Source organism: Elaeis guineensis, chromosome 8 (genome assembly GCF_000442705.2).
Source record: "Elaeis guineensis isolate ETL-2024a chromosome 8, EG11, whole genome shotgun sequence".
Lineage (NCBI taxonomy): Eukaryota > Viridiplantae > Streptophyta > Magnoliopsida > Arecales > Arecaceae > Elaeis > Elaeis guineensis.
The window spans coordinates 129,464,134-129,484,389 of NC_026000.2; the positions used below are offsets into that span (position 1 = coordinate 129,464,134).

At 37.7% G+C, this 20,256-nt stretch overlaps 3 protein-coding genes across 5 annotated transcripts in view; 1 reads left to right on the forward strand and 2 right to left on the reverse strand.

The window, feature by feature from the left end:
• The window catches only part of LOC105032403 (probable acyl-activating enzyme 16, chloroplastic), a 123,042-nt gene extending 117,550 nt beyond the window's left edge, over nucleotides 1-5,492 (forward strand). The window contains exons 17-19 of one of the 2 annotated variants that reach the window (XM_010906849.4): nucleotides 4,931-4,988; nucleotides 5,090-5,179; nucleotides 5,262-5,492. In XM_010906849.4, coding sequence (XP_010905151.2) covers nucleotides 4,931-4,988; nucleotides 5,090-5,179; nucleotides 5,262-5,267 — 154 coding nt within the window. In that variant the 3' untranslated portion in view covers nucleotides 5,268-5,492. Of the gene's footprint in view, nucleotides 1-4,930; nucleotides 4,989-5,089 lie in introns of both variants that reach the window. The other variant, XM_073261834.1, reaches the window with a different exon arrangement.
• A 2,696-nt stretch (nucleotides 5,493-8,188) lies between these two features.
• LOC140851259 (uncharacterized) lies at nucleotides 8,189-9,057 on the reverse strand. Its single transcript, XM_073242841.1, has one exon. The coding sequence runs from the start codon at nucleotides 9,036-9,038 to the stop codon at nucleotides 8,430-8,432; it is 609 nt and encodes a 202-aa protein (XP_073098942.1). The 5' UTR covers nucleotides 9,039-9,057; the 3' UTR covers nucleotides 8,189-8,429.
• A 3,270-nt stretch (nucleotides 9,058-12,327) lies between these two features.
• On the reverse strand, nucleotides 12,328-19,646 carry LOC105032404 (DNA replication complex GINS protein PSF3). Of its 2 annotated transcripts, none has more exons than XM_073262189.1 (7): nucleotides 19,432-19,646; nucleotides 15,563-15,646; nucleotides 15,406-15,477; nucleotides 15,231-15,331; nucleotides 14,685-14,777; nucleotides 12,892-13,031; nucleotides 12,328-12,789 (listed from the first exon to the last, which is right to left on the reverse strand). In XM_073262189.1, the coding sequence occupies exons 2-7, from the start codon at nucleotides 15,605-15,607 to the stop codon at nucleotides 12,659-12,661; spliced, it is 582 nt and encodes a 193-aa protein (XP_073118290.1). In that variant the 5' UTR covers nucleotides 15,608-15,646; nucleotides 19,432-19,646; the 3' UTR covers nucleotides 12,328-12,658. The 2 variants fall into 2 exon arrangements, with proteins under 2 accessions (XP_073118290.1, XP_073118289.1); XM_073262188.1 differs by having other exon boundaries at nucleotides 15,563-15,680.
• Between the last annotated feature and the right edge of the window lie 610 nt (nucleotides 19,647-20,256).

The following is a 20,256-nucleotide window of genomic DNA, read 5'->3' on the forward strand; positions in this document are numbered from 1 at the left end:
CTGTTTGGTAGTGTATGCACACTTGCGAATGAGATTTTCAACTTCTTTCCACTGCAGAAGGTGATATTATCACTGCTAGGTTATGTACTATGGGATATCGATACATACTTTTGCATCTGTGAGGAATACTCTGTCAGAAACATAGCTATGATGTCTATATAGATTTGCAGCATTTGCTTAAATATATACCTCCTTTTTTTCTCAAGATTAATCACAAAATGTTAAAAAATTGTTAGATATAATGGTATCCATGATCGTCATTTCTTGACTATGTTTTTTCTTAATCTTGGTGTTGTTAAAAAATATATCCATGTCATTTGCTCATGCAACCCCTCCTCCGCCACCCCACCCCCCCCAAAACCCCAAAAGAAAACAAAAACAAAAACAAAAAAAAAAGTCCCACCATCAATCACTTGGGATGCCTTCCCATTATCTCTTCCATCAACCACATGGGCAAATAAATATCGTCACAGCAATTGACCCACAGAAAAATAAAGGTGTGGAGAATGGGATTCTATAAATGATAAAAGGCCAATTGTATCCTATCCCATTGCTGGATTTGTTATTGAGGAATAGTCCCATATCGGATAGGTTAGGGATTCTAGTTAGTCCTATATACTCATGGACCCTCCATCTAATAGCTTAAGCTTTTGTGTGGACTTCAGCATGGTATTAGAGCCCTATCCCTCTTACCTACTGATTATTCCTCCATTCTCCCACTTACTAATTCACATGCCATCCCTCGGCCTTTACCATGAGAAGGGGTCTTGAGGAATAGTCCCATATTGAGTAGGTTAGGGACTGCCATTGGTATTATATACTCATGGGCTCATCTACCAAATAGCTTAAGCTTTTAATTTAAACTTATAATTTAGATCTCTCCTTCAAGGTTTGGTGTCTCGGTATCGGACCCCATACCGATGCCTTCTATTATAGTGTTGATATGTGGTATGGTACAAGGTGATGAAGCAAGCGACTGTCGGTAGTACAAGATTGCGTGCCGGTTCGGTATCGGTACGATACCGATTGGTACAGTATGGTACTGACTGGTATGGAGAACCTAGTCTTCTTGTTAAAGACTTCTATCCTCCTATCTGAGTTGGCCTCATTCCTCACAATTGCACCTCTCCATCTCACCTCCCAAAAACTCTTAATGACAATGCCGACAACTAGCATCCATGGGACCATGGCTTCATGCAATCTACCTAGGCTGAGCAAGACTCCCTTTTTAGCTCTCTCTCTCTCTCCATCTCTGTTAGCCTCTCACTTTCTTCCCTCCCATGGCCATCCACTAGGCAAACCTCTTCCTGAAGCAAATGTTGGCAAATATTCCTCGATCCTCTCACTTCTGCACTCTCAATGAGGCTAGGTTCCCTTTGCACAACCTTAGAAAATAGTTTTCTCTTGGCTAATGCTTAATAGACAACAGTGTACAATTTATAGTTTGCTTATCTATGTTTGCAGCTAGTCTATTAGTTATTTTACTTAAATATGCAAATATACAATATAAGGAAATTATTAATGTGCCTTAGTATTTTTACCATTTGTTTTGGTACAGCAATGTTCTTATTTTACATGTTAGCACCCTTGTTAATCATTATTTGGTCATTACTTCATTTTTTTTCATTGAAAAATGATTGGATTAATTTGTGTTAATTGTTGATATATTTTCAAGTTAATTTATATAATAATCCTATGCCTATTATAATGCTGAAGTACAAGATCTTAGTAGCAAAAGAATCCTATGTAGAATTTTCTTCTTTTCTCATGCCTATGTATGGTACCATCCGAAATCAAGCGATACATGTCAGTACAACATAAAGCTTACACGTCAATTCAACACTAGGCTGGGACTTGTTGAGTTGGTTATTATGAGAATGTTCGTCAAACCCCTATGTGATTTAGGTGTTAGGATGGGCTTCAGCTCCTCAAATCACTTATACACCTTGGGTGTGAAAACAAGGCATACTCAAGGTTGTCACAATCTGCCTCGCACCTTGAGCAGTTAGGTTGCTTAAATTCCTTGTAGGACAAGGTTGTAAAGCATGGCCGCCTAGGCCACCTGCCAAGCATTTAACACTTGGGTGGACTTTAATTTTCCATGCCCATTGAGTTAGAGTTGGAGTCAGGTATGGCCTTCATAGATGGACCTGCACATTTCCATGACCATTGGTTTATCTAGATTGTTCTCACAAGCATAAATGATAGAAACTGCCTTTAGCTTTCCAAATTGAAGAGCACCCACTTAGTGATCTGTAATTGGCCCATTCTCCCTGAACGTCATACTTGCTCTTAGTTGTTTTGCACCATATGTTACTTGGCTAGAGAATTAGCTTGTCTGACCAGATAACAACACCACAAAAACAATATAACCCAACCTTTGGTTGGCAAATTGCTTCCCGAGCTAGCAAATAAAACTTCCTTCAGTTAAGATCTTGCCCTTGTAAGAAAGACTAGCACATTGATTTGGGCAATTGAATAAATTGCAGCTAGATCTAGTAATTGGTGAAGATAAGGATAGGAGTTGCCCATTGCACCTTTTTAATCACAAGTCAAAAGTCTAAGGAAGCTAGGTATTGCCACTTCTTGGAGTCTAATGGCTAAAGAATTTTACCCTTCAAGAAATGGAAGTTTGTAGGGTGCATCCTCATATCAATTAATTGAACTTGCAAATAGGAACAAAATTGGTTGATTGTTGAACCATCAAACGGTCTGCAAGCTAAGAAGCAATGTCACCAAGATCTTAACACAACACTAGATTTATTTAATTTCACCAAATACTTGGACCGGAGGCAATAAGCACTCGTCACCCTCTTGAAAATCAAATAATCCTTCCAACTTGCCTTGCCTTAGACATCAGCAAACAGTTATATGCATAAAGATGGGATGTGGAAGTTGAGCCCTTCCACAGCCGATAGCCTTCAAGTTGCTTCTCCTGAGTCTCCTTTTAGAACTCTAGATTATATGTGTATCCAATGGACATAAATGAAAAGGAGAGATGAGCCATCCTTGTTAGAGTCCCATAGATGAAGGAAACCACTTGGTTGGAGTCCCATTCACAAGCACAAAAAAATACATTTGCTTTCCCAAGGACTCCAAATGTCTAGGAATCTAAAGTGCTGATGCAATTCCACTTCATCCTGTTGTGTGCTCTCTCTTCATGTTCAGCTTTATTGCCATAAGTGGCATGGAGAGAGAACAATGTTGGAGTAAGTGTATTGACTCCTGGATGATCATGATATTGTCAATACTGGTCCTGCTTGGTATGAAGGCTGTCCATTCATCACTAGTGAGGTGCCCTAGTGCAACTCTCAACCTTTGAGCCAATATCTTCATAGTCATTTTGTTTAGATTGTGTTGTTGGAGGCCTATGGGTTAATAATGGCTAGGTCTTGAGGGCCAGTCTTTGGTATCACAAAAATAGACTTCCATCTTGGCAATCTTGCTCTTGGAGAAGAAATGAGTCATAACCTTAGCAACATCCTGCTTAATTATCCTCCACCATACCTTGCAGACACTGGGTAGGAAGCCACTGGTTTGCTGCGCCTTGTCAAATGCCAGGGAGCTGACCACCCACTCTATCTTCTCTAGGTTCTCCTTGGGGGCCAGCTCATCCTGCTCAGTGGCATTCAAAACCTGGGAATGGGTGGAAGGGATATGGAACCATTTTGCCAGCACCCTGCGATTGGGTTCTGAAGTAGTCTCAAACAACCTCCTTGATCTCCTAGATATGAGTCTGCCCAACTGTCAGTCTGATTCATGATTGAAGTGACTCTGTTTAGATGTCTTGTAATGATCATCAATCTGTGAAAAAGTAGTTTTGACCTGCAGCCACTTAATCCTAGATCTTTTATTCCACCACATCTCATATTCTAAAGATTTCAAAAATCAACTATATCAGTTGCACCATCTCATATGGATCATATATTTAAGGTGTGCATATCTTTGATTCCTCCACTCAAATCAGTATACCCAATTATATAATATGCTGCAATAAAATATCATCAGAAGAGCATACAAGCAATTATCTAGGTCGAGCATAAATATTGCAAGGACAAACACTGATCAACATTGGAGTTTCTTCACATTTTTGAATTTTGATCTCAGGTTGGTGCCAAATCCATTCATTTTCTATTTTTGTGATATATCTTCAATCTGTTTTGGCACCTGATTCTATCTATTCTTATGGATCCTTGAATCCAATAACAACACACTTCCCCTTTATGTTTTCTTTATATGCAAATAGTATAGTATCTTCACTTGGTTCAGCTTCCCTATTGCTGATACAAGTGGTTAATCAAACTGCAAAATCATTATCATTTTGACGGACATCATGCTTCCCAATGATTTGGTTTTGTATGCTTCTTAGTTCTTTTTGCAAGAACGAAAATATTTTCCAAGTGCTAGAGTAACATTATTGATATCATTTTCCAGAGTGTGTCATATTATCAGTCACCTGTTTTCCTGTAGTAATGAGGTTCCTATGACTGTTAAAAAAATTGAACATTTTGAAGTTCTGCTCAACTCAAATGGCACGAACATTTTATTTATTTTCTAATGTTAAATTCTTGTTACTGACTATTGCCACTCTTAGATTCCTCATGACGCCATGTTATAAACAAAATGTAGTTAACATCGATTTATACAATAACAGATATTCATATAGGACAGCTCATGCATAGTTTGGCAACATTCACCAGCTACAACAAATCATGGGTCGGTATGACATTAGCAAACTAAAACTTACCAAGTTATTCAAGAAGGCCTGAAAAATCAATCAGCATTTCTTCCAGGAACAATATTTACAGGCCTTACTGAGCTTTAAGCTAAGAATTAGTATCTCAATAGTTTTCTCTCTTCAATTCTTCTTTTACAAATGTAATACGACTGACTAGCAGAAAATAAACTAGCTAATACCATTTTATCACAGGACTGCGGGTTGCTCTTTCCAAATTGGACCTATACTGATCTTGGATGAGCCATTCACGGTAAACATCATCAATGTCGTTGGTCTCAATTTTCCTCTTAGATTTATTATTATTTTTATGAGACAAGAGATTTATGTTGACTATTTCCCTTTTGACTTCAGATTGATAATGGCTTAATGACCGCTACCATGAAAGTACGAAGGGACAAAGTGGCTGCTAAATACAGTGAACAGATCACAAACCTCTACAAAGTAGAAAATGCATAGAAGCTCTTCTAGTTTATTTTGCTACGTGAAAATTGGAAGTTTGAAATATATCTATATATATTTTCAGTGGTAGGCACGACTTGATGGATGTTCTCTACCCAGAAGGGTTCAAGGACCACCTTTATTGGGATTCAATTAAATGATTTGGCAGGTAGCCTGATTGACTGTTGGGGAAATTAGGTTTCATCACCCATAGAGTGGATCAGGTTTTATGTAATAATATCATCTGATGAGACTTTTTGGTCATCGCATTCTTAGAGATAAATTATATGACATAGGGAAGAACTTGTGTTTGGCACTTGACTGGCACATGGTAATGTTTGATGGCATTAGACTGGTGATACTTATCCGGAGTACAAGGGCATGGTTCTTGTATTGGTATAGTAGCAACTAAAATACGGATGGTTATTGGGGTTGAGGGGCAGGGGGTGGGGGTGCTATTTTGCAAAGGGGAAAATTTGCTATTAAACCACACCCAGAACCATTTCTCATTTCTACTATTATAGCTTAGATTCATTTGACAGATGACCTATTCCATACCCATCCAAATCTATGCTCTTTTGAATTTTTCCGGTCTCTGCATGACCATATATACTTTTGTATTTAACATGTGCCCTGGAGTTTTTATGTTTATTTGATAGCTGCAGAGGATTTTGTGGGCTGGCAGGTCACTGTAATTTTTAAGGGCTCAAAGTACATATATGTATATATATGTGCAACTTTTATTTGCACTTAAGCAATCTGTGTAGCCAAAATATTTATGAACTCGAAAGCTTCTCCTATCATCATGGACCCTGGCTAGTCTGGAATCCTAGCTTCTACTAACCAGGAAGCCAAAATATTTTATGCGGTTTCATCTTTCTTCTTTAACCTCTTTCTTCCTATCGGGGATACCCCTGCCAGCTTCTGCCTTCAAACTTAATTTCAGTGATGCTTTCAACTCTTTTCCTCCCATTCTAAATGTGGCGCTCCCTGCTGAGTTCCTTGCTGTCCGATAAGGCTCAAGAGCTACCTTCTTCATTGGGCCTTTGCTGGACAGTGAAGTGAAATGGGACATCTACAACAAGCCTGTATCCTTCTTCAACATGCCAGATATTTCAAAGTTCAGGATGGAGAAACAAATGAGGTTGTAGATTGATTGTCTAAAGTCGGCATTTCTGCTCCAGGCTCCTTGTGGACTGAAAAGTTCTCATGAGTTGTTATCCTTTGTTTCTACTGTCCCTTGTCCTTGTATTTTTCAACGTTCTGTAGATATTAATAATTATGCTCTGCCTTTCTTATCAAAAAAGATGTTCACGAACACTTTCTCAGGAGGGAAGGGTTTCTGATGCACTTGATGGATACAATGTATTGATTTGTTGGGGTGCTTTCCATGAATCAGCATTTTTTTCAAGTTCTGTTGCAGTAACCTTTAAGGTTATCTATGGACATTTTGATATAATCGGCATTTTCATATGACCTCTTAGTAGGATGTTTTCAGCCTACTGATATAACTGGACCGAGCTCCAGGATGAAGGTATAGGAATTTCTATGCTGGTATCTGAATGTGCTGTCCGTGTTGCCCTTGCATGATATTATACGTGGCACAGGAATGTTTTCTAAGAAAGATATGCATGGGTGATTAGGGATCCAAGTGAAATCTATATTCTTATTGTGATAATTGACTTCTACTTAGGTACATTGATTGGTGCATTTGGATTCTCCAGGCTCATGGGTTGTTGCATGTGGACTGTAGCAGCTCATCCATCACCAAATTGTTGCATGTGGACTGCCTGCTGGATGAGCAACGTAAGTTCTAGCTGAATTTTTGGGGATGTCTAGTTGAACTAGCATGTTTCTCTATAATATTAGTGGTCAAATTTATGGGTTTTGTTTGTTATTCTGTCAAAAAGATATAATCTCATCCACTGCCATTTGAGCCGACCTTTTGCTCAAAAAGATATGAGATCTCCTACCTGAACTAGCGTCTGATCTGTCAAATGAGTATACAAAAGTAAAATTGATGTCTCGGTGACCAAAACAAGAAAACAATGGTTTTGGTTTATTAGAACCATCAAAATATTATTTCAGCTTGGGGGAACCCTGTTCTTTTTCTCGGGATCCCCCAAGTGAAGATAGGGAACAAAGTAACTGCACCAAGGATCCATTTGGATTCATGAACCTAACATCCCATATGATTCATGGGTTAGATTAATACAAATAGGAAATATGAGCTTAGATTAAATTCTTAAAATAATTGTCCTCCACATGCGGTGCAAAGAAATGTACCATTTCATCGAATCGTGCCATGTAGTGCAATTAATAAGAAAATAAATATTTAATATAGTTTATTTTTTTTTTCAATTTTTTTGATTAAAATATTTTTTTTAATATTATAATATTTTATTATTTTTTTTATAAAATGTAATAGAATGTCGTAGAATATCATAATATTATTATGATATCTTGTTAATTTTTATGACATTTTAATAATTATTTATAAAATATAATAAAATATTAAAAGATTGCAACAAGAGATCATAACATTATTATGATGTCTTATTAGCTTTTTATGACATCTCGATAATTATCGATAGAATACAACAGGATGTCATGAGATTGTGATATGATGTCATAATAATATTATGATGTCCCGTTAGCTTTTTAGAACGTCCTATTAATTTTTTATGACATTTCAATAACTATCTATAAAATTCAATAACTATCTATAGAATTCAAAAAAATGTTATAAGATTGCAACATGATGTCATAATATTATTTTAAAATCATATTAATTTTATAGAATCCAAAAAAATGTTATAAGATTGCAATATGATGTCATAATATTATTCTAAAATCATATTAATTTTTTATAATATCTTGATAACTACTTATAGGATGCAATAGGATATAGAGCTAACTACTTATAGGATGCAATAGGATATAGAGCTAGAAATGGACCGGCTATACTTTTGTCTGAATCCAATCTAAAATTTTTTTGAGCTCCGAGTCAGATTTAGATCCAAAATTTTTGAAGATCTCGGATTCGAGCCTAATCCCAATTCAATTGGGCCAGTCTAATCAGATATTCAGCAGCTCTCTTCCCTCGCTTAAACTCCTCTGCCCTAAACTCCGACTCCTCTGCCTCCCTCTCTCCGTGGCTCCTCACCCTCGGTTCCCCTCTCGAGGAAGGTGGGGGTGTGCTGGAGGTCCAACATCTCACCACGGGATCCAGGAGCAGTAGTACATGTCGGTATCAGGGACAATAGGAGGCGGAGCGGCAATATCGGCGGTGCTGAAAGCTCGGCGACAGGTGGGGCAGTGGACGGAGCAGTTCTAGGCGCGGGCGTACTGGTGGAGATGGTAGCAGAATGTGCATGCTGTCCAGAAGGCGGCAGCCATGGGGTCGCCGGCGGCGGCGGAGGCAGCGATGTGGATCTTGGCATCGAAGAGGGACTTCTTGGAGGGGTCGGAGAGGACATCGGAAACGAAGCGGAAGGCGACATCCGCATCGAGGGAGAGGATTGCGGGTGAGGCAACGGTAGGCTAGCTTGATAGCGGAGGGGTCGGGGGAGGCGGAGAGCTGGAGGATGGCGTACCAATCGACGTAGTTGTTGACGCGACATTGGGAGGCGAGGAGGACGTTGGTGACAATGAGGATGTCGTCGATGAGGGGGTCCGCCTCCATCGCCCGCTCCGCGAACCGCTTGCTCCCCACGAAGTCCCGCACCGTGAGGAGCTTCTCCGCTATCACCGGACACCGCTCCACCTTTGCCCAGCCGTCGGGATCCATGGCTTCTTCCAGCTCTCTCCGATGGTGCGGCGAAAGGAGGAGAAAATAGGATATGCGTTGGAGAGGGGTCATTCACCGTGGCATGTTATCCACCATGGGGGATACAGGGCAACATGGCGTATTATTCACCATGGGATTTAGCGCACAATTGGCCTCCTAATCGGGCTAGACTTCGAATTCGGATCTTGATCGGGCCAAGGTATACACGAGCCCGGCTCAAAAGACAAGCAGATCAAAAATTAGGCTCAAATCTGATCTAAATTATTTTGAGCCTAGTCCGAAGTCCAATCAGAAATTATGTCGATCCGAGCCCAGTTTCATCCCTAACAGGATATCATAGAATTGCAGTAGAACATCATAATATTATTATAATGCCCTATTAACTTTTTATGACATCCCGATAATTATCCGCAACAGCATGTCATTGACTTGCAAAAAGATATCATAATATTGTTATGACATCCTATTAATTTTTTAAATAAATTACAGAAATACGCTCTTCACTTTAACTCAATTTTACTTACACCTCCTGTACTTTAACAAGTGTCAAACTAATCCTTCTAATTATCGATATATTTCAATGTGATTCAGCCATTATTTTATTAATAAATGATGTTAGATTTCTTTCTCAACAGATGAAAATGCCTTTTATTCATGGATGGATTTAGAGGAAGAACAAGATGAGAAGAAAAAATAGATGAAAAGAAAGAGGAGGAGGGGAGAATGGTCACGGGTAAAAAATGGATTAGAAAAGAAGAACAAAGATAAAAAGGAGAAGTGGATGGGAGGAAGAAGAGAAAAAATGATTATCGACAGAAAAGGATGGAGGTGAAAGGGCCATTGTGAAGGAGAAGGCTTATAGACGGTTTGGAGAAAAAGAAGAATGAAAAGATGAAATGGATGAGGAAGAAAAGAAGGTGAAGGGAGCCGTCATGACGGAAGAAAAATAAGTGAGGAGGAAGGGGAGAGAAGAATTTTTTTGCCTATGAGAAGAGACGGACTTAGAGGGGCCATGTCAAGAGATAGACTCATTAGTTGGTTTGGAAGAGAAAGAAAATAAGGAGGGGAAGGAGGGGAGAGAGATCGGCGATAGAGCTATTAAAATGGATCGGCCTGACCCTAACCTACATGGGCTATGATTATTGGGGCTGGGCTGGCTTGGCCCACTTGTTAAAAGAGGCCATAAAAACCCAACCTGGCCCGAGCCCATGGGGCTGTGGGTTAGGGTCGGGCCAGCACACTTTTTTTTCCTTTCTTTTTCTAGGGTCGGAGTCCGCTGGAAAGTTGTACCGCTCCCCTATCGCTGTCGGCTGTCATCGCCCAACGTCGCATGCCGCCTGTCACCGCTCGGCGCCGCTACTTCTCTAGTCCGAGATCATTGGGAGAACCGTCAAGAGGAGGGAGGGGCGTCGTGGACCGCCGAGAGGATTGAGGAGGGAGGGGCGGCGATACGTCGAGGAGAATGAGGGGGACGGGCCGAGAGGAGGAGAGAGGACCGTCGGGGACCAAGAGAAAAAGGGAAGGGGGTTCTTGCAGCAAGGATTGAAAGGGGAGTTGGGGAGTGTGCGGGGATTGTCGGAGAGGAGGGGGCGGGCCGTGAGGAGAGAGGACCGTCAGGGACTGAGAGGGAAAGGGAGGGAGGTTCTCACACCAAACAGTCAGGGATTGAGAGGGAGACTGGGAGAGGGAGGGTGTGGGCTGGCCCATGGGCTAACCCGGCCCTAATCCGGTTCAGCCCATGGGCTACAAGGGCCAGGCCAAAAAACCCACATGCATAAATGGGCCAAAATTTTTAACCCAATCCGACCTATTTTTAGGGCCAAATGGGCTGACCTATGGGCCCTGACCCATTTTGACAACTCTAGCTGCCAGTAAGGAATAAGGTGAAGAAGGGGAGGAGAAAAGGATGGGGAGAAAGATGAAGAAAGTAAAAATGGACGAGATGGAGGTCACCATAAAAGAGGGATAGTTTGTGGATGGCTTGCAGAAAAAGGATAAGGAGGAGAAGTGCATAAAAAGGAGAGGAGAGAAGGAGAATGGGTGAAGAAAGTGGAGAAGAAAGGGGAAGAAGAGAATGGGTGAAGGGGAGGAGAATGGAGAGCGAAAGAAGAGGAAGGGGAGGAGGAAAAATGAATAAGAAAGAAGAGGACGAAAAAGAAGAAGAGGAAGGAAGAGGAGAAAGAGGGACATCGGCCATAAAGAAGAGATCAATCAGAGAGAAAAGAGAGAAGAAAGGAGATGGATATTTTTATAATTTAAAAAAAAAAATTATTAATAGAGATAGACGACTAGACCATATTAAAACATATCGATAACTAGAATGATCAATTTGATACTTTTTAAAATACAAAAGATGAAAGTGAAATTGAGCTAACGTTGAAGAGATATTTCTATAATTTATCCTAATTTTTTATGATATCCTGATAATTATCCATAGAATGCAACAGGATGTTATAATAATATAATATTATTATGACATCCTATTATTATCTATGACATCTTGACTGATAATAAAATAAAAGGAGGAAAAAAATATTTTGAACAAAAAAATTTGAGAAAAAAAAACTGAGCTACATCAAATATCCATCCCCTTATTAATTGCGCTACATAATTCAATCTGATGAAGTGATATATTTTTTCTCTACTAGGGTAGTGTACAAAGAATTTTTCTAAATCTATATTCAATAATACCCAAAAGCCTGTGAAATGGATGAGCCCGAATCCCATAGGAAGAAAAAAAATCTTATTTTTTCTAATTATATTGGCTTAACCCATAAATCCCTATGGTAAACTAATGAAAAATCTCTAATTCTAATTTCAAATTAAAAATAGCTCCCAATTGAGTTTTATGTAAAAACAATTAAGTTTCAAATTTTAAAAATAAATTAAAAACAACTCTCCATTTCAAATATAAATTAAAAACAACTCTCCATTTTGGCATGAAATAATCAGTTATCCCTGCAGTTATAAAACAACATTAAAACAATACTGTGATGTTATAAAACATTACTATCTTATTGTAATGTAATACTGTCTTATTGTAAAAGAAATTGTCTTATTATAATACTATACTAATATAATAAGACAGTATTACATTACAATAAGGCGGTATTACATTATATTATTGCAGTATTACAATAAGACAGTATTCTTTTACAATAAGACAGTATTAATTATAATAAAATATATTATTTTACAATACCAAAATATTATTTTATAATAATATAGTATTATATTATATTAGTAACAGACTCTAAATGACTTTAATATAATCCTCTTTGATGGGTTCACCATTCATTAGACATGTAAATGCATGCTATTATGGTTGAAAGCTGAAAGCACAAAAATTGCTCACCAGGCCAATTGAGACACCATTATGCAAATATTCATCACAAAAAAAATGGCTTCACATTTTTACACAAAAATATGCTGGGGCCACAGTAGTATTTAAGTTCTTGTTGTCTGTTACTGGTAAATTTTAACCAGCATATCAAAGAAAAACTTACTTGGGTTGTCTTTGAGTAACATATGTTGCTACTTCATGTAGAAACCACAATAAGCCACTTTAAACTTCTTTGTATTGCAACTACCACTAGAAGTTCACCGTTTGCTCTCATGATTCAAGAATGAGGAACCTTTCCAGGAAACAGCAGCCAGGGGAACTGTCAGTTTGTCAAACTTGACAAACTTAGTCATGGAGTTGATGGGCAAGCTGGTATGGTTGTCTTCCTTTTCCTACCAAGAATGGATGCCTTCTCTAATCTTGATCCACCTAGCCGCCATTTCTTGAATGCTAACATTGAAGACCGAGCAGCTTCAAACACTTCCAGCAGGCAAAAAGAATAAAAATAAAAATAAAAACATTAACGTCACATCAATGATTCAGAAATAAACTCAGACAGTTGTTCAAAGAACAGAAGCTCACATTGGGATTCTTCCTTTGTAAGACGGGTCGAGAATTTGGGAACCGTTACAACAGAAGCACTATGTGACTTGCTCAATATCTCCTTGTATCTACCAGTGAATGCATAATGAAGGAAGGATCCGATACTTTTGTCACTAACCCTGTCCACGGCAAAGCCTGAGCGATTATAGACTTTCATGCAATTGAGAAGACTGATTCTTTCCATTTATTTTAATTAAAAATCATTCTTGTCAATCCACACGGACAGCTTGATTATAGGGAATAGAAATTCCTTAAAGAAAATTGCTAGTTTCAGCTAGTCATCATTTACAGGGTAAAGATTTTGGCAAACTTTTAGCATTTTCATATCAATAGTTAGACCAGCATATAAACCCATTTTTGAATTGAAACTGAGATACCGATACAATTCTTCCCTTCTGAATCAGATAAATATAGGACTAGTATCTGCAAACTGGATCACTTGACATCATAGTAGAAGCAGACAGACAATAATAGCTGAAAATGCGTTGGTTAAAATCAGATCTGGCAAATCCATATCAGGTCTCATTCAGATATAAAAACTATAACCAACATGGGGTTAAAAGATGCAAAATTTGTCAGATACAGATATTGATATAGATTCTAAATTTTTCTACCTTCAGATTTGAATATCTGGATATCCCTTTTTTCAAGATCTTTAGATTCAGATATCCAGATAATTAACATATTCATGAAAAAAAAACACTTTTTAATTGGTAGTGTGCATAGGGATTTCTCTAACATTGACATTGATAAGCGTGCATTCATGACAACCACCAACAGGGCTTTTAATTATCTGATTTCTCCAAACAAGGTTCTTGTTGTTCTCCTTCTCTGAGAAGAGATATATGTCTAGATTTTATGATCTAATTCATGCTTTCACATAATTACCTGCTCAAGTTTTTGTCAAATAGTTCAAATACAACTCCTTTGTTTCTGTATCCTAAAGGATATTCAACATTACATCCATATCTGTCTAGAACAAACATAGACATGATTAATATCCAATTCATACCAGTTTAAAGTAAATATAAAAAAATTGTAGTATCCCTTTAATTCCCATATCTGTGCTAATGTCCACTGAATAAATATGGATATAGATATGGATTTGCCAACATCTGATCCATATTCAATTCATTGTCAACCCTGTTACATAGGCAAGGAATCTGTCTGACTCTTATCTTTTTGTTTCTGTAAAATGTCCCATGTACTTGGAGTGGGCTTTATAAATCTTCTCACACTAACCATATCATTCAGCAATTGAGCTTTATATTACAGGTTTCCTTTGCATCAATTCTTATCAAACCCTTCGATGCTAGCACGAGTCAAAAGCATCTACTAAACATCAATCTAATTCTTTTTTATCTGTCAACTGTCGCATGTTGCTGCTATTCTATTAGTATTACATATAACTATGATAGTTATATATCAAACTAACAAGCTGCAAAGCAATTTGTCAGATGAATATGGAAGAATATAAAATTATAAAAATGAGCTTGGTGCGGCATGATATTAAATTAGATTTTGCATAGATGCATTAAAGAAGGTACCTGTTCTGGATATAAAGATATAAGCTAAAGCATTATTGATGAAGTAAAAATGTAAAAACAATAATATTTATTAAATAAATTCAACTATCTTCCCACTAGTTGCATCTTTATCCCTTCTCCCCTGAACATGATTAAAGCTCCAAGCATGACAACTTTTGCATAACAAGGGTTCTTACATAGGTTACTGTAATAACCTGTCTGACCACTTAAGGTTAGAGAACTTACAGTGGGACAATCTTGCATCCCAATTCATAAAAGTAGGGGCAACGAATCCTCAAATCCACACATGCCGCATCAGCCTGGATTTCCTTCCTGGTTCTGTGACATCAAAGTAAACAATTTGCAAATATAAGATCTCTAAAGCACTCATGATCGGGCCTTCACTACAGTTCGAGGTGGTTTGGGGGTTGGTGCAGGGGTGGCACCAAAAAAGTTATAATTATTTCAACAATGCAAAAAATCTAGCATAACGAAATTTGCTGATTTGCTAAGTTTGGTTCTTATGGTATCATGGAGGAAATCCAAATGGCTGATGATGTGGAAGTGGAATCCTAAAGGACATCCATAGACAAGATGCCACAATCTTTTTAGTAAAGAGAGATGTGGAATCCTGAAATTTTAGTATTATGGAATCAACAGCTTCCCTTTTGCCCCCAACTTCACTTCTCCTACTTCCTCTTGGCTGAATCTAGGTCTCTGCCATGCTGTGACATGTATGCAGAATATCATACAGAAAGGATTTTTAAGCAGTAAGCAAAAAATTGAACCTACTTCTGGCTAAAACAGGCAGGAACACTGATTGATACTGCTTGCCTCAAGTACAACTCATGAGCAAGCCAAAAGGGCAGGTCTACTTTTGCACCATTTTCAACCTATATAGGATCAAAGAAGAACATTAGAACATAAACATCAAGTGTCACCTGCTTATGGTTGCCAGAGAACTTACATTGTTTGTTTCTGAACCAGGATCTAGCAGGCCAACACCATGTGCTCCAACTTGAAAAACAACCGAAATGGGCTGCAAGCACAACATTCATCAAGACAAAATTTGTGAAGATTATGCATCATCTCAAGGACAAGAAATGAAAATAAGTAGTCCTAACCTCTTCCTCCATAATGATGTCATCAATATCATAATATCCAGGCATTTTCTCCAGCTGAGATCAGAGACTGCAATTGCCCTTTTTCTACCAGCAAAGATAACAGGTTCACACCTTAAAACTGTTAAAAATGCTAATTGTCGCTATTACAACAGCCATAAAAATTGCAGATGGAATCTGTAAAGCTTCAGACTTATACAGGTTAAGTAAGAATGACGGGACGTTGAGGTATTAAGTTAAAGCCATTGCAAATCACGTTCCAGGAAAAAGCTGACTACAGTTAAGAGTCCATGTCTCCATTTTTGCTCTTTAATAACTGAAGTAAATTGCAGTATGATTTTCCGTACAACATATGATACAATTAACTACAATCAGGATAGCACGAGTCTCAATTTTACAAGGCTGCAAACAGTGCGAAATCTACCAATCTCCATACAGCTGCAGTTAGGTTGTCCTAAATAGGTTTCTACTTTACAGGTACATATGTGTGATGTTTGGACATAATCTTGTTACTTTGCAATGTTTGTGTGGTTGTGGTTACACTGTCATGATATAAATTGGTTTTTGCTTTACAGGTTGCACAGATGCGATGTTTGAGCAAGTAATGTTGTTTGTGTCATAATTTTTTCCCAATTTTTCTCGTATATTCTTGTAGTTTGCTTACATTTGCATTTCAAGGTGAAAATTAGGGTTCAAAACCATATAAAATTGGGAATAGATACAAAGAAGTGGCAGCACAGAAGAAAGCACTCTATTCAAGGGGCAAGGACTTTGCGCTGTGGCAACATGGAGTGCTAGATTTTTGGTACAGCATGGTTGGAACACTGCAGTGTGGCATATGATTAAGATGCACATGAAACTATGAATATCAATAACTAACAAAGGTGGAAACTGCATGCTTCAAGAACAATTTAATTGTTTCCATAAATGAGGCATTGTATGAGTGATCGCCAGGATCTACTCTTAAGTTGCAGGGGAATCTCAATAGTTTGTACATGAAAAGTTTCTTGACCAACAGACTGTTTCTTGACTCGAAGTTTAAAATGTCATGGATGATGACAGAAATAGTCTTCCTAAAAGTTCGTTCATGTGACATAAGATGTCACTTATGGTTTCATCTTACATGAATTGACACCACATGCAGCTGGGTTCCGATATTGCTCGTCATAATTTACTATTTGGATACCTGATTGGCATGTAAAAGCAAAGAGCTTAGGCTTTGTGTGGTGAACTCCAAAACTATCCAAAACTCTTTAATTATGTTGAGGCATCCAAAAAGTAAATAACCAAAATACAATAACCAAACCATTTGATTAATTTTAAATTTGCACCAGACAATCTAGAATAGCAACCTAACAAGCAATAAACCTCATGAAATACATGGGATAGCCAGACTTCCCATGAGGGCTCGACCTACTGAAAGCAATCTTACAACAATAAGAACCTGAGTTTCATCATCTTGCTGAAAACTAGCTCTCTATCATGTATGTTATACCATTCAAACTCACCAAAGCATAGAGAAAACTCATAATAGAAACCATATCAAGCTTTGTAAACTTATAAACTTGTTCTGTACAATAGCTTTCACTTCCTTTTTTATGATGGAAAAGAAAAAAGTTTTTCTTATATTCTCTGAGACGAATGCCAAGGTTATCATTTTAAGTAACAAATAAAATACCCTCCAAAAGAATGCTAAGAATTATTTCACATAAAATATCCCCAAATTAAAACAGAACATCTAGGTCAAACCTAGTTAGTAGTACATCTGCCGCAGCATATGTAAAGGTAAGAATTTTGGAACAAAAACCAACAACCACAGAGAAGCCTATAGATTTAAATCAATAAAACATTTGATTATCATAGAGGAATCAACAATTCCATGATGGCAAACACAAAAAAAAAAAAAAAAAAAAATCATCGAATTTTGGGCCTTTTCTTTTTTTTTTTTTTAAGTTCAGATGATCAGCCTTCATTGTGCTGGAGAGTTGTCAAGATTAGGAATGGCAATGGGTAGGGTACCTACAAACTTTGCCCTAACTATATCCGAACCCATTTAAATTCTTACCACTCGAAGCCATCCCAAACTTGATTAAAAAAATATCCAAAAAGCTCAAACCTTCAAACCCACCCAATTAACGTTTATCCAAGTCAGGTTATTTGAGTGTAATGACCAGGACCTCACCCAAAAAGACTAGCCAAAAATATTTTTTTGGATTCCTTGGCTCTATATAAGTACGCAAGATCTTCCGAATGAATAACCAATGTAGGGCTAAATACACGCCTACACAAGTCTTCATATACTTCTCCCATTTAAGCCCTAGCATCCTTGCCAAACTAAGATCCAAATTCATATATCCAATCATAAACACTTGATCGGTTCGTGGTTAGCCTCAATGAACCCATGCTACAGTATCCCCTAATTCACATAGGTTATGGGCTAAGTCGACTTTGATACCTTTTGTACTCATCCAAAAAAACTAGCTGAAAGATATTATTTGAATTTTTTGATCCTCTATAAGTGCCCAAGATATTCTCAATGAGTAATTGATATGGGACTAAAATACATCTGTACTGGTCCTCACATAATCTCCGATTTAAGCCCTGGCGTCTTCGTCAGTCTTAGAGTTCAAATTCATACATCCAATCATAAATACCATGACTGACTCATGGTCAGTCTAATGAACCCGTGTTGCAGTATCCCTCATCCACATATATTATGGATGGGATCCACTCTAATACCTTGTATAACAACCAAGACTCACCTAAAAAAACTAACCAAAAGATATTTTTTGGATTCTTAGCTTTGTATAAGTATCAAAGATCTTTCCAACGAATAACTAATGTGGGACTAAATATACGTCTACATGGGTCCTCATATCGAGTACCCAACACATTTGATCAATTCAAATATCATATAAATTAAAATCTAGAAGCAATGATTTGTTAAGATTACCAAGACAATGAATCTCAAAAAGCAATGCTTCAAACAGAAATAAATTCGCATATATAAAATCACTGCAAACAAGAATCAAAGAACAAGTGAACTTTCCTGTTTCATGGTTTTTATATCGAAAACCTGAACAACTAACACTAAGTTCACATACATGAAATCACTACAACCACTAAGAAGTTTCAAGTAATGACTGTTATAGATACATCAAAAAGAAGTGAAGAAATTATTTTTTAACTAATTACAAGTGAAAAAGTGTACCAGCCACCTCAAACAAAAATAGGTTTCTCTGATTCCGAGCATGACCCCTACCCAGCCTTTCAAAACAATTAGACCACCTCCCATCTCACAAACCTAATGTTCGGAAAGCAAGGAAAAGACATGTTAAACCATGAGCCCTGAGTCTCTGTCTCTCTCATTCTGTGGTGGCCGATGAAAGCTACCATGACACGCATTTGGAGTTGAATAGCGTGAGAAAGACCTTGTTCATGCATCCACATAACAGTTCAGACAGATGGAACTTATTCTAGTGCAAGTCTCACCATGGATTTGGCATCATATTCATATATTATCATGAAAACAGAACTCCATAAATTGGAAATTTTGTAGCCAAAGAAGAATCCTTTCGATCAAAAATCCCCAAAACTCACAAAATGTCATGCTTCTACCAAGATCAAGCTCTCGAAACCTCAAGGGATCAACTCACACTGCCACAACTCACCCAAAATCCCATATGCTTGGAAAAAAAAAAAAAACCAATCGGAACATAAGAAACCCCTCCGATCTCCCTCAGGTGCTCTCCTTCCCGCAGATCTCCGAAAAAGAGAATGAAATGAGACGAAAAAGAAGCGAAAAGAGAAAAAAAAATATCAATCTAGAAAAAAAAAAAAAAATCATCGATTTATGTGGGAAAAGATCTTACCTTTCAATTTTTTTCTGTCTTTCGTTTGTTATCGTTGATTTTTTCAATGTTTTTCCCCAGTTTTTCCTCTGTTTTTCCGTCCTCAGGAGTCTCGATCGGGTGGGAGGCTTGGAGCGGCCGAATAGGGAAGCTTAGACGCTAAGAGGAGGAAGGGGGCGTTTTCGGAGGAGTCCGCCCAAACCCATTTCCCGCTATTTTTTCTGTCCCTCCGCGGCGTTCAAGTTTGAGCCAATGTGAAAAATAATTCTGATTAAGTATATTACAATACACAATAATAAATAGGATACGTTTATTAAAAGAATAATATTAAATAGCGAGATACGGGCTAGCATAAAAATTTCATTCTAAAATTGAAGAAATATCTAAAAATGAGAAGAAACTTGATCCCTTTATTAGAGAAACGAAATTGAAGTTTTTTCTTTCAAAATTAATAATTAATTAAAACATAAAGTTACAAAGACACTTATTTAGTTTAGGCTAACTATACTTGGATCTTAAAAATTTTAGTAGTTTCAATTAACCATTAAAACTTTACTTCATCACATATTATGTAGGATGGAAATGGATAGGGCTAGGCCATGCTAATTTTTTTTTTTTTTTTGGACTTTCGACGAGCTTAAGCCCAAAATTTTTGATAATCAAAACTCAGATCCGACCAAGGACCTGACCCACCACCTACCTCACGCAAAAATATGTCTGGCCCGAATTAGTTGAAGTTTAATATTTTATGAAATTTTTTGTACATCGTCGTGGTGTAAAAATCTGACGTGGAGTGCATCGCATTATCCATTCGTCACATAACGCCCTCATGGCATGACGTGATGA

Excerpts from the sequence above, each read along its gene's own strand:
- LOC105032404 (XM_073262189.1), bottom strand. The coding sequence starts at position 15,607 with ATGCCTGGATATTATGATATTGATGACATCATTATGGAGGAAGAG. Across the intron at positions 15,478-15,562 it reads ACATCATTATGGAGGAAGAG|CCCATTTCGGTTGTTTTTCA; the intron begins GTTAGGACTACT and ends TTGTGCTTGCAG. Across the intron at positions 13,032-14,684 it reads GGATGCAAGATTGTCCCACT|GGTTAGTGACAAAAGTATCG; the intron begins GTAAGTTCTCTA and ends TGCCGTGGACAG.
- LOC140851259 (XM_073242841.1), bottom strand. The coding sequence starts at position 9,038 with ATGACCCCTCTCCAACGCATATCCTATTTTCTCCTCCTTTCGCCGCAC.